This window comes from Bubalus kerabau, chromosome 20 (assembly GCF_029407905.1).
Source record: "Bubalus kerabau isolate K-KA32 ecotype Philippines breed swamp buffalo chromosome 20, PCC_UOA_SB_1v2, whole genome shotgun sequence".
Taxonomy (NCBI): Eukaryota; Metazoa; Chordata; class Mammalia; order Artiodactyla; family Bovidae; genus Bubalus; species Bubalus kerabau.
This window is the reverse complement of record NC_073643.1, coordinates 52,230,879-52,247,640: the sequence shown is the minus strand read 5'-3', so window position 1 is coordinate 52,247,640 and position 16,762 is coordinate 52,230,879. Positions and strand designations below refer to the sequence as shown.

At 62.0% G+C, this 16,762-nt stretch overlaps 2 protein-coding genes across 5 annotated transcripts in view; one reads left to right on the top strand and one right to left on the bottom strand.

Moving 5' to 3' along the window:
• Positions 1 to 16,762, top strand: part of RNF123 (ring finger protein 123) — a 27,799-nt gene extending 11,037 nt beyond the window's left edge. For 3 of the 4 annotated variants that reach the window (XM_055558337.1, XM_055558336.1, XM_055558338.1), the window contains exons 16-39: positions 671 to 788; positions 957 to 1,050; positions 1,256 to 1,317; positions 1,506 to 1,577; positions 1,763 to 1,883; positions 2,395 to 2,496; positions 3,729 to 3,835; positions 4,200 to 4,398; positions 4,766 to 4,911; positions 5,199 to 5,282; positions 6,028 to 6,135; positions 8,631 to 8,808; positions 9,546 to 9,620; positions 9,770 to 9,857; positions 9,946 to 10,033; positions 10,114 to 10,198; positions 11,435 to 11,574; positions 11,676 to 11,864; positions 11,955 to 12,030; positions 12,241 to 12,325; positions 15,844 to 15,986; positions 16,134 to 16,228; positions 16,340 to 16,425; positions 16,505 to 16,762. In XM_055558337.1, the coding sequence (XP_055414312.1) occupies positions 671 to 788; positions 957 to 1,050; positions 1,256 to 1,317; positions 1,506 to 1,577; positions 1,763 to 1,883; positions 2,395 to 2,496; positions 3,729 to 3,835; positions 4,200 to 4,398; positions 4,766 to 4,911; positions 5,199 to 5,282; positions 6,028 to 6,135; positions 8,631 to 8,808; positions 9,546 to 9,620; positions 9,770 to 9,857; positions 9,946 to 10,033; positions 10,114 to 10,198; positions 11,435 to 11,574; positions 11,676 to 11,864; positions 11,955 to 12,030; positions 12,241 to 12,325; positions 15,844 to 15,986; positions 16,134 to 16,228; positions 16,340 to 16,425; positions 16,505 to 16,625 (2,662 nt within the window). In that variant the 3' untranslated portion in view covers positions 16,626 to 16,762. Of the gene's footprint in view, positions 1 to 670; positions 789 to 956; positions 1,051 to 1,255; positions 1,318 to 1,505; positions 1,578 to 1,762; positions 1,884 to 2,394; positions 2,497 to 3,728; positions 3,844 to 4,199; positions 4,399 to 4,765; positions 4,912 to 5,198; positions 5,283 to 6,027; positions 6,136 to 8,630; positions 8,809 to 9,545; positions 9,621 to 9,769; positions 9,858 to 9,945; positions 10,034 to 10,113; positions 10,199 to 11,434; positions 11,575 to 11,675; positions 11,865 to 11,954; positions 12,031 to 12,240; positions 12,326 to 15,843; positions 15,987 to 16,133; positions 16,229 to 16,339; positions 16,426 to 16,504 lie in introns of all 4 variants that reach the window. The other variant, XM_055558339.1, reaches the window with a different exon arrangement.
• AMIGO3 (adhesion molecule with Ig like domain 3) lies at positions 12,620 to 15,310 on the bottom strand. The gene has a single exon (XM_055558342.1). The coding sequence runs from the start codon at positions 15,039 to 15,041 to the stop codon at positions 13,503 to 13,505; it is 1,539 nt and encodes a 512-aa protein (XP_055414317.1). The 5' UTR covers positions 15,042 to 15,310; the 3' UTR covers positions 12,620 to 13,502.

Below are 16,762 nucleotides of genomic sequence, written 5' to 3'. Positions count from 1 at the left end.
CAGGCCAGCCCTGCGGTGCCCGCTGGGGTCAGCAGAGGCCCTGGGAGGGCGGTGTGCCTTCAGCCAGGGCTCGCCACGGAGGCTCAGGAGGACCAGAGCCACCTTGTTTCAGGACTCAGCCTTCCAGCACTTTCTCTCCAGAGCAGGGAGGGTAGCACTACGCAGAGGTGGGTGAGGTGCCACCCGCGCCTGCGCTCTTCAGCCAAAGTGCCGCACTTTTATATGTGGTCCATGGTGGGTGTTCCTGCGAGACCTTCTTTACAGAGTCAGCTCTTGTGTTTCCAGAAAAACATGGAGAATGACAGGAGTAGGAAAGAGAGCATGGTTTCGGGCCCCTGGCTGGGAAGCCTGTGCCGGTAACTGTCCTGTCTCTCTGGGGTCCTCAGCCTCTAGGAGGCAGAAGCACATGGATAGGCCACAGCCCTCCGCCCAGCTGTCCCAGCGTCTTCTGCTCCTGTGACAAGCCGTGAGCGGGTGCTTGCAGGGAATTGGGCAGGGAATTGACAACCACAGCCCTTTCTCAGGGCTCACAGGCAGGGCAGACAGGCACACAGCAGCCACGGGCCCCTGGGAGGGAGGCGGGCAGGCTCTGGGAGGGCTTCCCAGGGAGGACTCCCGAGGGTGTCCGGGGCCCTGGCGGTGAGTGGAGCTCTGCCTTGACAACCACCAGCTTCGATGTGCTGCGGTCTGTCGTCTTCTTTTACATCAAGAGCCCGCTGCGTGTGGAGGAGGCTGGCCTCCAGGAGCTTATCCCGACCACGTGGTGGCCCCACCGCTCCCCAAGGGAGGTGAGCAGGCCTGAGGCAGGTGGGCGCGGTCTCAGCGAGGGCTGACCCGGGCTGTCTGAACCACCTGCGCTTGGCACACAAGGCCACTTCCTGGGCTGAGGGCTGGAGCAGGGCTCTCCTGGGTCCTGGCTGAGTCTTGCTGTCTCGGATCCCCCTGCCCCTGCCCAGGGCAAAGAGGAGGTGAGGGAAGAGACCTCTGAGGAGAGGCTCCGGCGGCGTGCCTACGAACGGGGCTGCCAGAGGCTCAAGAAGCGCATTGAAGGTTGGCCCCCAGCCTCGGGCACTGGGTGGGGGTGGAGGATTTGCGTTCAGGTGTACTTGGGGCACTTGGTGGAGAGCATGCTTAGGTGGGACGCAGGGATCCCTGGTGGTGGAGCCCTGATCCAAAGCTGCTCCCCCCGCCCGTCTCCGGGAGCCTGAGGGTCTGGCCCGGCCTGAGGGTGTCCTGCTCCCCACCCTACCCCCAGTGGTGGAAGAACTACAGGTCCAGATCCTGAAGCTGCTGCTGAACAATAAGGATAACAACGGGGTGAGTGACTCCCAGGCCTGCCTGCGACCCTGGTGGGGAGGGTGCCAGACGGGCCCCAGAGACCCAGAGGGCAGGGCTGGCACGGGCCCTGTGGCAGGGTGCAGGGTGCGGGCTGGGACGCGCCACTGGGTCCAGCCTGGGGCCAGCGTCCTCAGCTCCTCACAGCCTCAGCTTTCCTTTCCCCAAAGGGTGAAGCTTCCAGGTACATCTTCCTGACCAAATTCCGGAAGTTTCTGCAGGAGAATGCCAGCGGCCGGGGGGTAGGTGTCCCCACCACGGCCCCCCAGCTGTGTCATGCGGTTTGCACCTGGCTTCGGGCACCGTCTGCTCGTCCCCTGCTGCCCCGCCCTCCCCACTGAGTCCTGGGTCCCAGGGCAGGGCCTCGGATGAGGAGCAGGCTGGCTCCTGGGCCACACAGACACGTGTCTCACACCTGTATCTACAGAACACACCCATGCTCTGCCCCCCCGAGTACATGGTCTGCTTCCTGCACCGCTTGATCTCAGCCCTGCGCTTCTACTGGGACGAGTACAAGGCTTCGAAACCACGCACCTCCTTCAGTGAGGGTGAGTGTGGCCCGGGCCCCACGTGGCAGGCGCTGGGCAGAGCTGGACACCGGGCAGCCCCTGGGCGTTGGCTGAGGCCAGGGCTGGGGGCACTGTCCCAGGCCTCCTGCCTGATGGAGCCCTGCTCCCTGGGGCACAGTGTTTGCTCTGATGGTCCCCAGCTTCCTGTCCTCCATAGGCCCCTTTCCTTGGTCCTTGCCCGCCCATCCCTTTGTCGGGGATGCCTTGGGTGGGCTCTGAGGTGCTGGGGGCCCTGTATTTGTGTGGAACAGAGTCCTCAAGACTCAGTGGGAGCAGCCTGGATTGGGGGATCTCCCACAGGGCTGGGTCAGGGCCCTCTGATTCTCCCCTGGGTGACGCACAACCAAGAATGCCCCCTTCACCCCAAGTTGTGCCGTTCCTGGAACTGGCGTGAAACGGCAGAGGGCAGGAGTTGTAGGGGAAGGCTGGTCAGGTCGGTGGCCTAGGCCAGGGGTCCTGCTGGGCTCTGACTGCTGGTCTGACCTCGCAGAGGCCTACGTCCCACCCCAGATCTTCTATAACGGAAAGGTGGACTACTTCGACCTGCAGCGCCTCGGAGGCCTCCTTTCACACCTTCGGAAGACGCTCAAAGGTGCGCGTGGTCCGGTGGGTGGTGAGCAGGGCAGCTCCTGAGCCAGCCCTGCCTTGACTGCTGAGCTGCTCTGTGTCCACCAGAGGGTGCCCGAGCTTCCCACCTGCTCAGCCGGGAAGACGCTGCTCTCCCTCCTCTGCCTCGGGCTGTCGGCCAGCTATTCCTTCCCCTGCATCCACCCCAGAGGAGGTCTGGGAGCCCTGTCATGAAATCCGGGGCTGATGGAGCTGGGGGGGTGGGCCTCGGGGTCTCGGTGAGGGGTGGCGTTGGGTGAGGTGGCACATGTTTGCTGCTTGAGCTGCTTTCGAGGTTGAGCACAAGCGGCTCCGGTGCAGAGGGCTGAGGGCACAGTGTGAACGGTGGCAGAGGTGCCAGCGGCAGCCCAGCATGGCCTGGAGAGGTGTGCCAGAGCCGGTGTGCCAGAGAGGAAAATGAGAGGCGGGAAGCAATGGGAGACGAGGCCCAGGAGTCTGCACGGCAGAGTCTGAAGGCTTGTGGGCTACAGAGTTGCTGGAAGCTCCTTCAGGGACAGGGGTAGCTTCGGAAGGTCCTGAAGCAGAGGAGCGAGGTTGGGGTTGGGAGTCTGCATCGTAAGAAGCTCCCTCTGGACGCTGGGGTATGGAGGGTGGAGTGCAAGGGCCCAGAAAGGAGACAAGGAAGCAAAGTCATCCAGGCGGCAGAGGAGATGGGAGGATGCGGGGGGGAGGGGAGGGGTCAAGGATGAGCCCAGGCTTCCTGCCAGAGACTGTGGGGTTGAGGCCCCCTCAGGAACAGGAGCTGCAGGAGAGGGTAGTGCGGTGTGTTTGAGGGCCCAGCGATGCAGCCAGGATGAAGGCCTGGGCTGGAGGCAGAGCTGCTATGTCTGGCTGTCAGAATAGAGGTGGAGACAGGTCTACAGTGAGGCCCGGACAGCTCTGGATCAGCTTCAGTTTACGGAGCAGGACAAGGAGGAAAGTCAGAGGAGTAGGGGGCCCCTGGACAGAGTGAGATCACGGAGATAAAGACAGAAGGAGCAACGGGAGAGCCTCCTGCCTCACTCAGCAGGACTTGCCCCACGAGACCCAGGGCCTTACGGTGCAGAGTGAAGGCTGGGTTGGAGCAGGTGGACAGCAAGGCACAGGCACCGTGGTCAATGTGACTCCGGCACGCTCTCGCTGAGGGTGCCGGAGCAGCTCCACCTGTGACCCCTCTCCCCTCCACTAGCCTGATAGCCTTCCTGCCCTTCCTTCTAGATGACCTTGCCTCCAAGGCCAACATCCTGATTGACCCACTGGAGCTCCAGGCGACCACCATGGATGACCTGGACGAGGACGAGGAGCCAGCCCCAGCTGCGGCCCAGGTGCCGCGGTAGGGGCAGGCGGGGGCTTTGTGTTGGGCTGTCCCTCTAGCATCAGGGCTGGAGTGTCACACGGGCCATCTCCCTGTCCGTGCTGGCAAGGAACTTGTCCCCCGGCAGGGTCCCGTGCTGTAGGGGAGGCGTGGAGGGCCGGTGTGGTGGGAGGGCTGCCAGCTGCTGAGGCCGTATGAGACCCCGGGCCTTGAGAGGAACAGTGAAGGCTGGGCGGGGGCAGTTGGAGGACGAGGTGCAGCCGTGCGTAAACGGGGCCCTGTGGGGCCTATCCCCCAGCCAAGTCAAGAGAGCCCTGAGCGGGCCCAGGCCCTGGCATTGTTGAGTGGAGTCTGGCCTCCTCTCTCCACCGCAGCGCCCCATGCAGGCCCTGGCCGTGGGGGGCGCGCTGCCCCTGCCTCGGCCCGGCTGGCTCAGTTCTCCAACCCTGGGCCGAGCCAACCGCTTCCTCAGCACCGCAGCTGTGAGCCTGATGACCCCACGGCGGCCCCTGAGCGCCTCGGAGAAAGTGAAGGTCCGCACGCTGAGCGCAGAGCAGAGGACCCGTGAGGACAGTAGGTGCCAGGCAGGGCCGGGCGGGGCCCCCCTGGCAGAACCTTCTGTCCTGTGAGACTCTTCCCCCTCGCAAAGCCAAGTACACCCGTTCCCTCCTGGTCCTGTGGCCTGGCAGCATCTCAAGGGTATGGGAAGTGCACTCTGAGGGCGGGAGATCAATGCTACAGAAATAGGTCCTGGATGCAGGACCTTCCCCGCCCCCGCCCGGCTCCCACATTCTCCCTGCAGGTCCGTCCTGGGGCCCGGGCCACAGGTGAGGGCTCCCTTCTGTTGCGAGACCCCTCCTGGCTCCATAGGCTTAGACGAGAACTGGAATGGCCCCGACCCTGACCCTGACCCTGACCCTGTCCTTCCCCTGTTCCCTAGTCGAGGGTAGCCAGTGGAATGAGGGTCTGCTGGTGGGGCGGCCCCCCGAGGAACCTGAGCATCCCCTCACCGAGAACTCCCTGCTGGAAGTCCTAGATGGCGTCGTCATGATGTATAACCTCAGTGTTCACCAGCAGTTGGGCAAGGTCTCGCACGCGTGTGTCACGTGGTTCTGTGTGTCTGCATGCGTCTGTGTGTGCCCACAAACCCACTTTCTGCAGGGGTGCTTGGGCACAGCTGTGCGCGTGAGCATATGTCACAGCAAGACTAGTGTTTCTGCCCTTTGGGCCTGACCCGGTTGACTTCTGTGGGAGGGGGCTGTCCTAAGGTGAAGGGTTTGGTGGGGCTGGGGTCTGGGCTGTGTGTGGAGAACCACGTGCGAGGTGCCCAAGGGTCCCCCTGGACGTGTGGTGTCCGCTATCTGGTGCTCTAGATGGTGGGAGTGTCCGATGATGTCAACGAGTACGCGATGGCCCTGCGGGACACAGAGGACAAGCTCCGCCGGTGCCCCAAGAGGGTAAGGTGGGCGGGCAGGTGGGACTTGGGGAGGGCAGGCTGTGGCAGAGGGCAGCTCGCTCACTGGGGGTCCCCAGGGCAGCCCACGAGGGAAACCTGCTCCTTGCCCCTGAGGGCTGCCCAACAGCTCCCCTGTCCCCACCCCCCGCCGTGGCCCGCCCACGGTAGTGAGAGTGGGGCCTGCAGCAGGGCCAGGCCCAGCCTGAGCCCTGTTAGCGAGCCGTGGCCTGTGCCAAGGTGCCCGCGCCCAGCCACTAAGTGCTGATGCACACCCACTCTCCTCATCAATTATGGATTTGCCCCGAGTGCTTCCTCGGCCATGTGCAGAGTCAGCAGGAAGCAGGGCCTGCCGCCCTGCCTCCCCTGGAGTCCCTGTGCCGTAGCTCTCCGAGCTGGAGACCAGAGCCATTCCCTGTCTGCGCAGCCCCTGGCCCACACCTGCCTGCCCACAGAGCCCGGGCTTGTTCAGGGCAAAAGCAGCTGCCGGAGCTGCAGTTCTAGCCTGGCATTCCTGGGGGGACCCCACCACGGGCTCAGCTCAGCCCCACGTCCATGCTCTGAGGGGCCCCGAGGCCCTGGCTTGCCCAAGCCCACCAGCAGGTCAGACTGAGGAGAGTTTTGAAGAGTGGAGCTGGGTCCACCCCGCTCTGTGCCTGCCCTGGGCACAGTGGGCCCTGCCAAGCTGCGTGGGTCTGGGCACGGGGCCCTGTGCTGACTGCCCTCTGCTCCTCCTCCTTGGGTGGCAGAGGAAGGACATCTTGGCAGAGCTGAGCAAGAGCCAGAAGGTCTTCTCAGAAAAGCTGGACCACCTGAGCCGCCGCCTGGCCTGGGTCCACGCCGCCGTTTACTCCCAGGTGAGCAGGGCGGCCTCGGCCCGCGGCTGCTCCCTCCGCCGGCTCCCGGACTGGCCACTGACTGGGCCGGGTGCTGCCGGCCTCGGGCACACACCTGCCCCCTCCCAGCTCCTCAGGCTCCGTCCCACCCTGTGCCATAACCCCTATCTTTTCATGCCCGTGAACTCAAGCAGATGCCGTCCGTGGGCCGCAGTGCCCCGTTCGAGCTCTCATGGTCCCCCTTGGAGGACCAGTCTGTCCCGCCTGCCCCCGGGCCTGCTGCCTCTCCTCCTCTTCTCCCAGCGCGTCCAGGGTGCTTGGCCTCCCCAGCCTCAGTCTGCTTCTCGGACTCCCTCCATCCCCTGTTGTTAAGGACACTGGCTTGTTCCCTTCTCACTCATTCATTCCCTCATTCATTGAATAGTGTGCCCAGATCCTGGAGAATGTCACATGCCTTCGTGACCTGGTAGTTCAGCAACAAACCAGAAAGCTGAGTCTGCCCTCCCAGGACACATGAACAGACGGTGCACTCCTTCTGTGACTGTTTCGACACCCCTCTCCCGGCCCTGGCCCTACAGCACTTATTTTATCTCCCCAGCTGCCCTGGCATCTCCCCTGCAACCAAGCAAGCGCCCCTGGATGCTCCCCAGGTGCCCGTGTCAGGGCGTCTGTTCACCTTCGTGGACATGCCCCTCCCGCATGAGTGGGTGATCACAACCCTTGGTCTCCCTGTCTCTACCCGGCCATCTCTGCTTGCTCTCTCTTCTGGTGGCTCCTCCTCAACCCCACCCACCTCCACCTGTTACCCCTCTGCTCCAGCCCCACAAAGATGGGCACTGTCTTCCCACCACTGGGATTTCATGCCCATCCACCTCCCTCCATAGGCAGTCTTGCCACCCCCTCCCTCACTGTCTTCTTAGGGACCTCACCCTCCCATCTCTCTACCTTCTTTTTGAATCATGATAAACTATATACAACATAAAATTTACCATCTTAATCATTTGAAAAAATCATGGTAAAATACAATACGTGCCTTACCGTCTTGATCATTTTAAATCACGTGTTTTAAATCATGTGTTTAATAGCGTTAAATGTGTTTACATCGCTGGGCAGCCACCTCCAGAACTCTCTCCATCATCTCCCCAAACTGAGACTTAGACCCACTAACTCCCCACTCCCCCGCACCTCTGTTCCCAATCACAGTTCTACTTTCTGTCTCTGAAGTTGACTGCTCTCGGTACCACACATAAGTAGACTTTTGGTCACTGGCTTATTTCACGTTGCATTACCATCTCATGGTCCATCTATGCTGTAGCATGTCAGGACTTCTTTCCGTTTTGAGAGTGAGTAAATATTCCGTTGTGTGTGTATCATGTGTTGTTTACACACTTATCCCTCTGTGGACATTTGAGGTGGTTCTACCTTTTGGTTATTATGAATAATGCAGCTGTGAACATGGGGTGCTAATACCTTTTCAGGATCCCGTTTTTAAAAATTCTGTTGGGTATATAACCAGAAGCAAAATTGCTGGATCGTGTAGTAATTTTGTTTTTAATTTTTTTGAGGAGCTGCCGTATTATTTCTCGTAGCGACTGCAGCAGCCCCACTAGCAGGACTGCGGGTTCTAATTTCTGCCTTTCCTCACCAATAATTGTCACTGAAAAAAAGTTTTCACTGATAATAATCCTAACCTGTGTAAAGTGGTACCTCATTATGGCTTGACTTGCATCTGCCTAGAGGTTAGTAACGTCGACCTTACTGGGTATTTTATATCCTTTGAAGAAATGTCTAGTCCATCCTTTTGCTTAGCTTTTAATTTGATGGTTTTTCTGTTTTTGACTTGTAGGAGTTCTTTCTGCATTCTGGGTATTAACCCCTTAGCACATTACAATTAACAAATATCTTCTCCCACTCTGTGGGTTGTCTTACTGCTCTGTTGATTGTGTTCTTTGATGCACACTTAAAAGTTTTAAAAATATTAATTTATTTGGCTGCACTGGGTCTTAGTTGAGGCACGTGGACTCTTTAGTTGGGAGCACAGAGTCTTAGCGACTGGACCACCAGGGAAGTCCCTCGCTCCCACGGCCCCTCCGTGCCTCCACACTCCCGGCGGTCCAGTCCTTTGCTGTCCTGGACTTGGCCGTGGCTGTAGCTTCCTCGCGGGCTCATCCCCACTTGCACCTGCAGCCCCTTCTGCTCTGGGCAGCGTCCCAACAGAGGCTTCTGGTCACAAGGCACCTCTCACTTAAGGCCTTGCGTACCTTGAAACAGTGCAGACAGGCTTCTGGCCGGGGCTGTAGCGCTGCCTCGCCAGGCTGGTGGCCTGTCCTGCCCGCCCAGCAGTGCTTGATCACATCTACGTGAGCTCCTCTCCTGCTTCCTGGAGTCCAGCCCTTACGTCGTGCTCCTGGGAGAGCTTTCCTCAGCCCCCGACTGGGCTGCACCTCATGACACCCCCCCACCCCCCCGCTCCGCAGCAGCCTGGCAGTACCTGTCCACCCCACCTCCCCCCGCAGGAGAAGATGCAGGACATTTACTGGCTGCTTCGAGTCTGCCTGCGGACCATCGAGCACGGTGACCGCACGGGTTCTCTCTTTGCCTTCATGCCCGAGTTCTACCTGAGCGTGGCCATCAACAGCTACAGCGCCCTCAAGAATTACTTCAGCCCCGTGCATAGCATGGAGGAGCTCCCAGGTGATGGGGCCATTCAGGCTGGGAGGGGGCAAAAAAGGGGCCTTTGCGGAGTGAGCCCCGGGAGCCCTGTTCTGAGCCCCCATGACCCAGAAGCACACATCCCACATGGGCTCAGACAGCATCAGACAAGCATCTGCACAAGTCCCGCTTGGCGGAGAGCCCCATCCTAGGACCAGCAGCCACAGACCTAACAGCTGCTCCCTGCATGAGGAGGAGAGCAGACAAGATGGAGTACAGGCTGTGAGGAGCCCCGCCCCGCCCCGCCAGGACTGTCACTTCCTTCTTGGTGCTGCTGCGGCCCAGGAGCCAGCCAGCCTCTCACCCTCCGCCCTGGCACTGACCATGGGGTGTGGCATCCCACGCAGGGGCAGGTGGGCTTGCAGATCACAGCAAGGAGCGGGGGCCCTGCCGGTGGCCACAAGGAGCAGGGGCTTCGCGCAGACCCCGGATTCCAGGATGGGCTTGGCTGGATCAGGCTGTGGGCTTTTAGGCTCCTGGCCTGTCCCCTGCCCTGCCCTCAGCCTCGGGGCCTACCCAGCCCCCATCCTGAGTCTGTGCCTTAGTCTCTGGCCAACCATTAGTGAAGGTACTGCCTAAAGTCCCCAGATGGCAGCTTGGGCCCAGACTGGCCCTTGGAGCTGGCTCTGGAGCCCGCTCCCCAAGCCCACCACCAAGAGATGTGCCTGCTGCTGGCGTCTGCACTCCCCACCAGCTCATCCTGTCACCCCACCCTGCAGGCTACGAGGAGACCCTGACCCGTCTGGCTGCCATCCTTGCCAAACACTTTGCAGACACACGCATTGTGGGCACTGGTGAGGCGCTGGACAGAGGGCTTGGGGGGATGGGAACAGGGTAGCACCCCGGGCTGGCCATTTTCTGCACAGATTGCCCCCAGGTCGGGGTAAGGCATGGGCACCAGGATCATGCCAGGCACCTGCTGAGGTATGGCCTGTCCCGGCAGACATCCGGGACTCACTGATGCAGGCCCTGGCCAGCTACGTGTGCTACCCCAACTCCCTGCGAGCCGTGGAGCGGATCCCTGAGGAGCAGTGAGTGGGGGTCCGGGGGCAGGGGGCAGGCATGCTGCCCTGCACAGCATGAGCCTCACCCCGGGCCCACCACCCGTTGCTCTTGCAGGCGCATTGCCATGGTGAGGAACCTCCTGGCTCCCTATGAGCAACGGCCCTGGGCCCAGACCAACTGGATCCTGGTTCGGCTCTGGCGGGTAAGGCTGGCTAGAGGGGAAGTGGCTGTGGCTGGAGGGGTTTCCCTGCCCCACTGACCTCCTGGCGTCTCTACCCCCAGGGCTGTGGGTTCGGGTACCGCTATACACGGCTGCCACACCTGCTAAAAACCAAACCTGAGGATGCCAGTCTGCCCAGCCTCCAGAGTGAGTACCCAGGTCTGGCAGGCAGGGGACCCTCACCCGCTGCTCTGAGGTTCTCACAGACTTCCCCACTTCTCCCAGCCCCAGTCCTGTACTCGCTGTGGGCCCCGAACTTCCTGTCCATCCCCCAGGGTTTCCATTCTCTCCTTCCTCCAATCCGAGGACACTCTGGGACTATCTCTGCACACCCATGGGTGCTGGAAGCTCATGCACCGAGCGCGCCCTGTCCCTTGTCCTCTGACCCAGCTCCCTGACCTCCAGGCTTGTCCCAACTCCATCTTCTCTGCCCCTTTACTTCCACCTGGTGGTGCTGACCTTGGATACCTGAGTCAAGGCAGGGGCACAGACTGGGGGTTGGCCAGGGCCCCAGAGGCTGTCCAGGGGGCTACCTGGAGGAAGGGGCCATTTATTGGGAGCAAAGTCTGCATTCTCTGTCCTGTGAGCCCGAGGACCTTCACTGGGCCCAGCCCAGAGTCTTGGGCAGTCTAGCTTGCAGAGCCCACCTCCCCCATGCTGTACCTGCCCCACACGGTGGCCTGCTTCAGCCCACAGGGTGTTTCTGCCCTTGTGGGCAGTGTTTGGGCCTAATGGGGTCCCCAGAGGCCAAAGGCCTTGTGGCACGTCCTTGCCAGTTGCCTTGGTCCTGGCTCTAGGGTGGACCTGAGCTGCCCGTGGAGAGCAGGGGGCAGATCCACGTCCGCTGCTGCCGGAACTATTGATTTGCTCGGGGGAGGGCTGGCCAGCCCGGGTGCGGCTGAGGGCTCTGGTTACTGCTGCCTGTCAGCCCAGACTTGGCGCCCACCACCTCAGCCATCTGCCAAGGCCACACCAAGGGCAGCAGAGGACGGGAGGATGGCAAGGCTCAAAGTAGGCTCTTGGGGAGGATGGCCTTGACATGAGAGGAGAGGGCTCTGGGCCGCCCTGTCTGTCTAGCACACCCTGAAGGGCATGTGACTGTGGACTTGCTGGCGCTTGGGGGCCGTTCTAGAACTTGGGGTGGGTTGGGGGTTGGGAACAACTGCAGCCTGTGGTTGGCCCAGCAGAGGGAGGGGACAGGTTTAGCCCTAACTCCTGGTAGCGCTACACGCTGTGCCCCTGCCTTTGAGACCTGAGGTTCCCAGAGAGCCGTCTCTCTGCCCTTAGCCAGCGGCCCCGTAAGGGAGGACAGAGGCGGGCAGGCGAGGCTGCTGACCGGGGTGTGATGATGCCCAGCTACTGCCCCCCACCCTGTGCCCGCAGAGCCCTGCCCCTCCACCCTGCTGCAGCAGCACATGGCAGACCTGCTGCGGGAGGGTCCGGACGTGGCCCCCAGCTTCCTCAACAGTGTCCTCAACCAGCTCAACTGGGCCTTCTCCGAGTTCATTGGCATGATCCAGGAGGTGGGTCACAGGGGCGCCTTGCGGGCCGGGGGTGGCAGAGGACGAGGCACCACCTGCAGTGTGGGCAGACTCCTGACAGGCGCCCACGTGGCGGGGCTCAGATCCAGCAGGCTGCGGAGCGCCTGGAGCGGAACTTTGTGGACAGCCGGCAGCTTAAGGTATGCGCCACCTGCTTTGACCTGTCGGTCAGCCTGCTGCGCGTCCTGGAGATGACCATCACGCTGGTGCCGGAGATCTTCCTCGACTGGGCCCGGCCAACCTCTGAGATGCTGCTGCGGCGGCTCGCACAGGTGTGTCCATCCGGGCAAGGGGTCGGGACCCTGGGGACACCCTAGTGGTGAGCCCGCCCACCCACCCACCAACGGGTTCCTGCCCCACAGCTGCTCAATCAGGTGCTGAACCGGGTGACAGCTGAGAGGAACCTCTTTGACCGTGTGGTCACCCTGCGGCTGCCTGGTGAGGACCTAGAAGCCCGGGACCCAACACACTGCAGGCCTCGGTTCCTCTGCCCGGAGCAGTGCTGCCTGACCCGACAGCCTGCACCGGACCGCTGGGGCCTGGCACGCCCAGCCTAGCTCAGCTGTCTGCAGGGAGGACGGAGGGAAGCGCTGGAGGCCCTGCAGCAGGAGCACTTTCAAGGCTCACCCCCCGCTCCCTTCCCCACAGGCCTGGAGAGTGTGGACCACTACCCCATTCTGGTGGCAGTGACCGGCATCCTGGTGCGGCTCCTGGTGCATGGCCCAGCCTCAGGGTGAGTGCTGGGGAGCGCGCTCCCCTCTGGGGGCTGGGCGGGGCTCACCCTCACGTGGGCCTCAGTCAGGCCTGGGCACCGAAGGAAGCTAGAAGAGGTGTGAACCCAGTAACGAGTAACTAGGTGGCCATGGCAGCAGCTCGGAGCAGGAGAACCCAGGACCTCAGCAGTGCAGGCGCCCTGGCCTCGGGCACCGAGAGGCAGTGCTAGGGGTGGGGGTGCCATCCTACCATGCCAAGACAGCCCTCCTGGGCTTCAGAGCTGAGTGCACACACCTGGGTCTGAAGCCTCCAACAGTGAGCATGTACTGCCTTTATTAAGAAATCCCATGACAGCTGGATCCAGGACACTTGTGGGCCCCCTGGCCCAGCCCCTCCCTGGTGTCCCCACAGTGGGAGCAGTGAGATGCATATGAAGCCAGGGCACTACTTTAGCCATTAGGGCTGAGACCAGTGCCAGCCCTTAAGAGGATTCTACCCTCAGGGGACAGCGAGTTCCAGCTGGGCCTTCGGGTCTCAGTCAGGCTTTTTACAGACAAGCTGGGGGCACAGGCCGTGGCACCCCTTACTGCTGTCTTGCGAGCCCATGGGAGAGGCCCTGCCCTCAGTGGCCTGTGATGCCCACGGGGTCCCTTAAGGAGCTTACTTGCTGCTTGCCTGGTCACCAGACTGCATAGACTTGTGAAGCTTGAAGTAGCTGAATGTAGGTGCACGGGGAGTCATATTTCACCAGAGCAAGGGCTTGGAATTTCCTCTTTGCACCCTGCAGGTGGGGACTGGTCTTCATTTGAAGTCCTCCTCCTCTTCCCCTGCAGGCCGCTCCCTTCCCGTCCCCTTGGGGAGTGGGAAGTGGTCACGGTTCCCTGCCTCACCACCACTCTCCATAATGGCTGGCCGCCTTGGCCTGCCACTCATTCTGGGGCTCTGGTTGCAAGGGCTCTTCCAGCTGGGCCTTGGTTCCAATCCTCATGGGCACACATAGGCCCTGCTAGATCCCAGTGATGGGGAGAAGCAGGAGAGAGGTAGGAGACCTGAAGTCCTCTACCAGTGGGGTCGCTGTGGGAGGCTGGAGGACCAAGCCCACGGCTTCCCACCAGCAGCTGGCAGTTGTTCGGGTAGCAGCTGGGAGCAGGGCAAGCAGCAGGCAGGCAGCGGCCTCAGTGGGGGCCATGGGCAGCCTAGGTCATCACCAGACCTTCAGAGGCTGTGGAGCTAGTGGACTCGGAGCCAGCCTTGAGCCACAGGCCCGAGGGATTGTAGAGGTCGAAGTCTTCCGCTACCGCTAGCTGCACACGACCATTGAGGCCCCTCCTGCCAGGCTCCAGAAAGACCACGTGCTTGTGGACACTGGCTTTGCGGCTGGGTGCGTCAGGTGGCGTGGTGCTGAGTACCGAGGACTGTGCGCTCAGCTCCCGGAGCGGGCTGGGTGTTTGGGGCCAGCGGCGGCATCGGCGGCAGCAGTGGCAGGTGCGGCGGCAGCAGCGGCGGCAGCCGGGGCAGGGCGGTGCGAACAGGTAGAGGAGCACGAGCGTCAGGCCCACGGCGCAGCCCAGCAGCGTGGTGAAGCCGGTGTTGAAAGCGTCGGGCTCCGGGTGGGGAAAGGACACACTCACGTTGTACTCGTGCGTCTGGTTGTGATGCAGGCGGGGCCCGGTGGCCAGGCACACAAAGACACCCTCGTGCCACGGCTGCACACTGCCGATGGCCAGGCTGCCGTCGGCCAGCACGGCGATGCTGCCATTGCGAGATCCTGGTGCCACGAGCAGCTCGTGCTGCGGGGAAACCCAGGCCACACGTAGGGCTGGGGCACTAGTGTTGCAGTGTAGCCGCAGGGACTGCCCCACCTGCACGTGCAGCTGCTCTTCTGGCCGCTCCAGGTCCTGAGCCAGGGCCACCGAGCAGTTCTCGAAGACACGGCTGTGCGCAAAGAAGCGCACGCGGGAGTCAGGTACCTTGAAGGCCAGGCAGGTGTACTCGCGGGCAAAGTCGCTCACGGCACTGAGCCCCCGCTGGTGCCAGCGTCGCAGCAGGTGGTAGAGACGGCAGTCACAGGGTAACGGGTTGTCGTGCAGGTAAAGGCCGTTCTTGAGAAAAGCAGGCAGCGCAGCCAGGTCAGGCACAGGGGTGCGTCCTATGTGGTTGGAGGAGAGATCCAGAATACGTAGGTGGGCCGCGCCCAGCCCGTGCAGGTGGTTGAAAGAGAAGGATGAGAGTTTGTTGTAGCCTAGGTAGAGACGACTGAGTGTGCCCAAGCGGTGGAAGGCACGTTCGTCCAAGTGCGCCAGGTGGTTATTGAACAGAAGCAGCGTCTCCAGTGCTCCCAGCCCGTCGAGGTCGTGGCGGCCAAGTGCCCGCAGGGCGTTAGATGATAGATCGAGCAGCCGCAGGCCACTGGCGTTGGTGAAAACTCCCCGACCCAGTGCCTCCAGCTCATTGTGATTTAAATGCAGGGCGCGGAGCCGGGACAGGGGCGCCAGCCAGCCAGGGGGCAGGCGCTGGAGCCCATTGTGACTCAGGTCGAGGTCTGCAGCCGCGGCCGGTAACGTGACCGGCACCTCCCGCAGCCCCAGGCCGGCGCAATCCAGCAGGTCGGCAGCACAGACGCATTTGTGGGGGCAGTTATGAGGCGCGTGGGGCAGGAAGCTGTCTGAGTCCTGAGTGCCTAATCCGACGCGCAGCAGGCACAGTAGTGTGCTCTGCAGCACCAGCCGGGCCATATCGGAGGCTGCCGGGGCCAGGACAGGGCAGCTCAGTGGGCGGCACAGATCCGAGACTCACCCGCTTCTCCGGTGAGAAGTGCCGGGCGACGGTCAGCGAGCCAGGATGCGGGCTCCTTCTCGCAAGGCCGACTAGTTCCACGTTTGGAGATGTGAGTTGGCCGCGCTCGCTCACCACGCCCTTCTCGGGCTTCCCCAGCTCCCTCCTGGAGTGCCTTCCTGAGCGCGCTCAAGCTTCTAAATACTCCCCGGGAGGCGATTTCTCAGGGGGCGGGGCCGCCGGCTCCCATTGGCTCCCACTGGAGGGGCGGGGCCGTCGCGTCCCGCCCCCGCCCCCCCCCCCCCCGCGACCGTAGTCCTCGCGTGGCCGCCAGGGGGCGCGAGTTTGGCCGGCGGCTTTCCAGAGGACCTGTCTCCCGGAAGAGAAGAGGAAACCTGGGAGGTACGCCTTCCAGCTGCTTGTGGTTTTTTTTTTTTACAAGATAAACGTGTATTAGAGATGGCGTTTTCCTTGAAGGATTATTGTGTATGAGGGGCAGGTGTTTCTTCTGTAGGGTTAATGTGTAAGAGAGAGCAAGTGGACTTTCACCATCTCATGGTGGTGCCCCCTTTGACCTGCTCAGGAGCGGGTCCTTACTGGAATCGAGGACTTTACTGGGAGGATCTGAGAGCAGGAGGGAGATAGGGTGTGACGAACAAGGATGTAATGGGAGTGGGCTGGACTTTCACAGAACCCCACCCCTCCAATAATAGGGATTTCAGGCCCAGGCTCCTGACTTCCCTTGTACCCTCTCCTACCTAGGACGGAGAGAGCCACATCAGTGCTCCTGGCTGACCCCTGCTTCCAGCTCCGCTCCATATCCTACCTGTTGGGGCAGCCGGAGCCCCCAGCCCCTGGCACTGCTTTGCCTGCCCCTGACCGGAAGCATTTCTCCCTACAGAGTTGTAAGTGGGCCAGGGAAGACAGGGATTTGGGGCTGGGTCAGGTCAGTTGTCTTAAGAGCAAATTCCCAGGCTGGAAATACTAAAGAGGCACTAGGTTCTGAGGCCACATTTGGCCTGACACCTCCTCCCACCCCACCCCCACCACAGATACAGATTACATCAATGTGGAGGAGCTGGCCCAGGTGGAACAGATGTTGGCACACCTAACCTCTGCATCTGCGCAGGTGGCAGCTGCCTCCCTGGTGAGTGGGGCCACAGCAGCTCAGTACATGTCAGCACAACCGTGTGTGTGTAGTGCACACCCCCTTGTCTGGGTGTCTGACCCAGCCCACCCTGCACTCTGCTCCCTGCAGCCCACCAGTGAGGAAGACCTCTGCCCCATCTGCTACGCTCACCCCATCTCTGCTGTGTTCCAGCCCTGTGGCCACAAGTCCTGCAAGTACGTGGGCCCCTCGGGCACGGGGGGTGGGGGGGTGGGAGGGGGCTACACCAGCCACTGGCGCACCCTGCCGTTGCAGAGCTTGCATTGACCAGCACCTGATGAACAATAAGGACTGCTTCTTCTGCAAAGCCACCATCGTGTCGGTGGAGGACTGGGACAAGGCTGCCCACGCAAGTGCCACTTCCTCGGCTGCCTAGGCCCGCCTCGCCCACACGCAGGAACCTCCACCCCTCAACTCAAAGCCAGGCTGGGCCCTGTTCATGAGCCCCTTGCCCCGTCCCCCTCCCCTCCCCACCCCATCCCACCTCCTCGCCTGTGTGAACCTCGTCAGCAG

Bases quoted from the DNA above. Each gene is read 5' to 3' on its own strand.
- AMIGO3 (XM_055558342.1), bottom strand. From the start codon at position 15,041: ATGGCCCGGCTGGTGCTGCAGAGCACACTACTGTGCCTGCTGCGCGTC.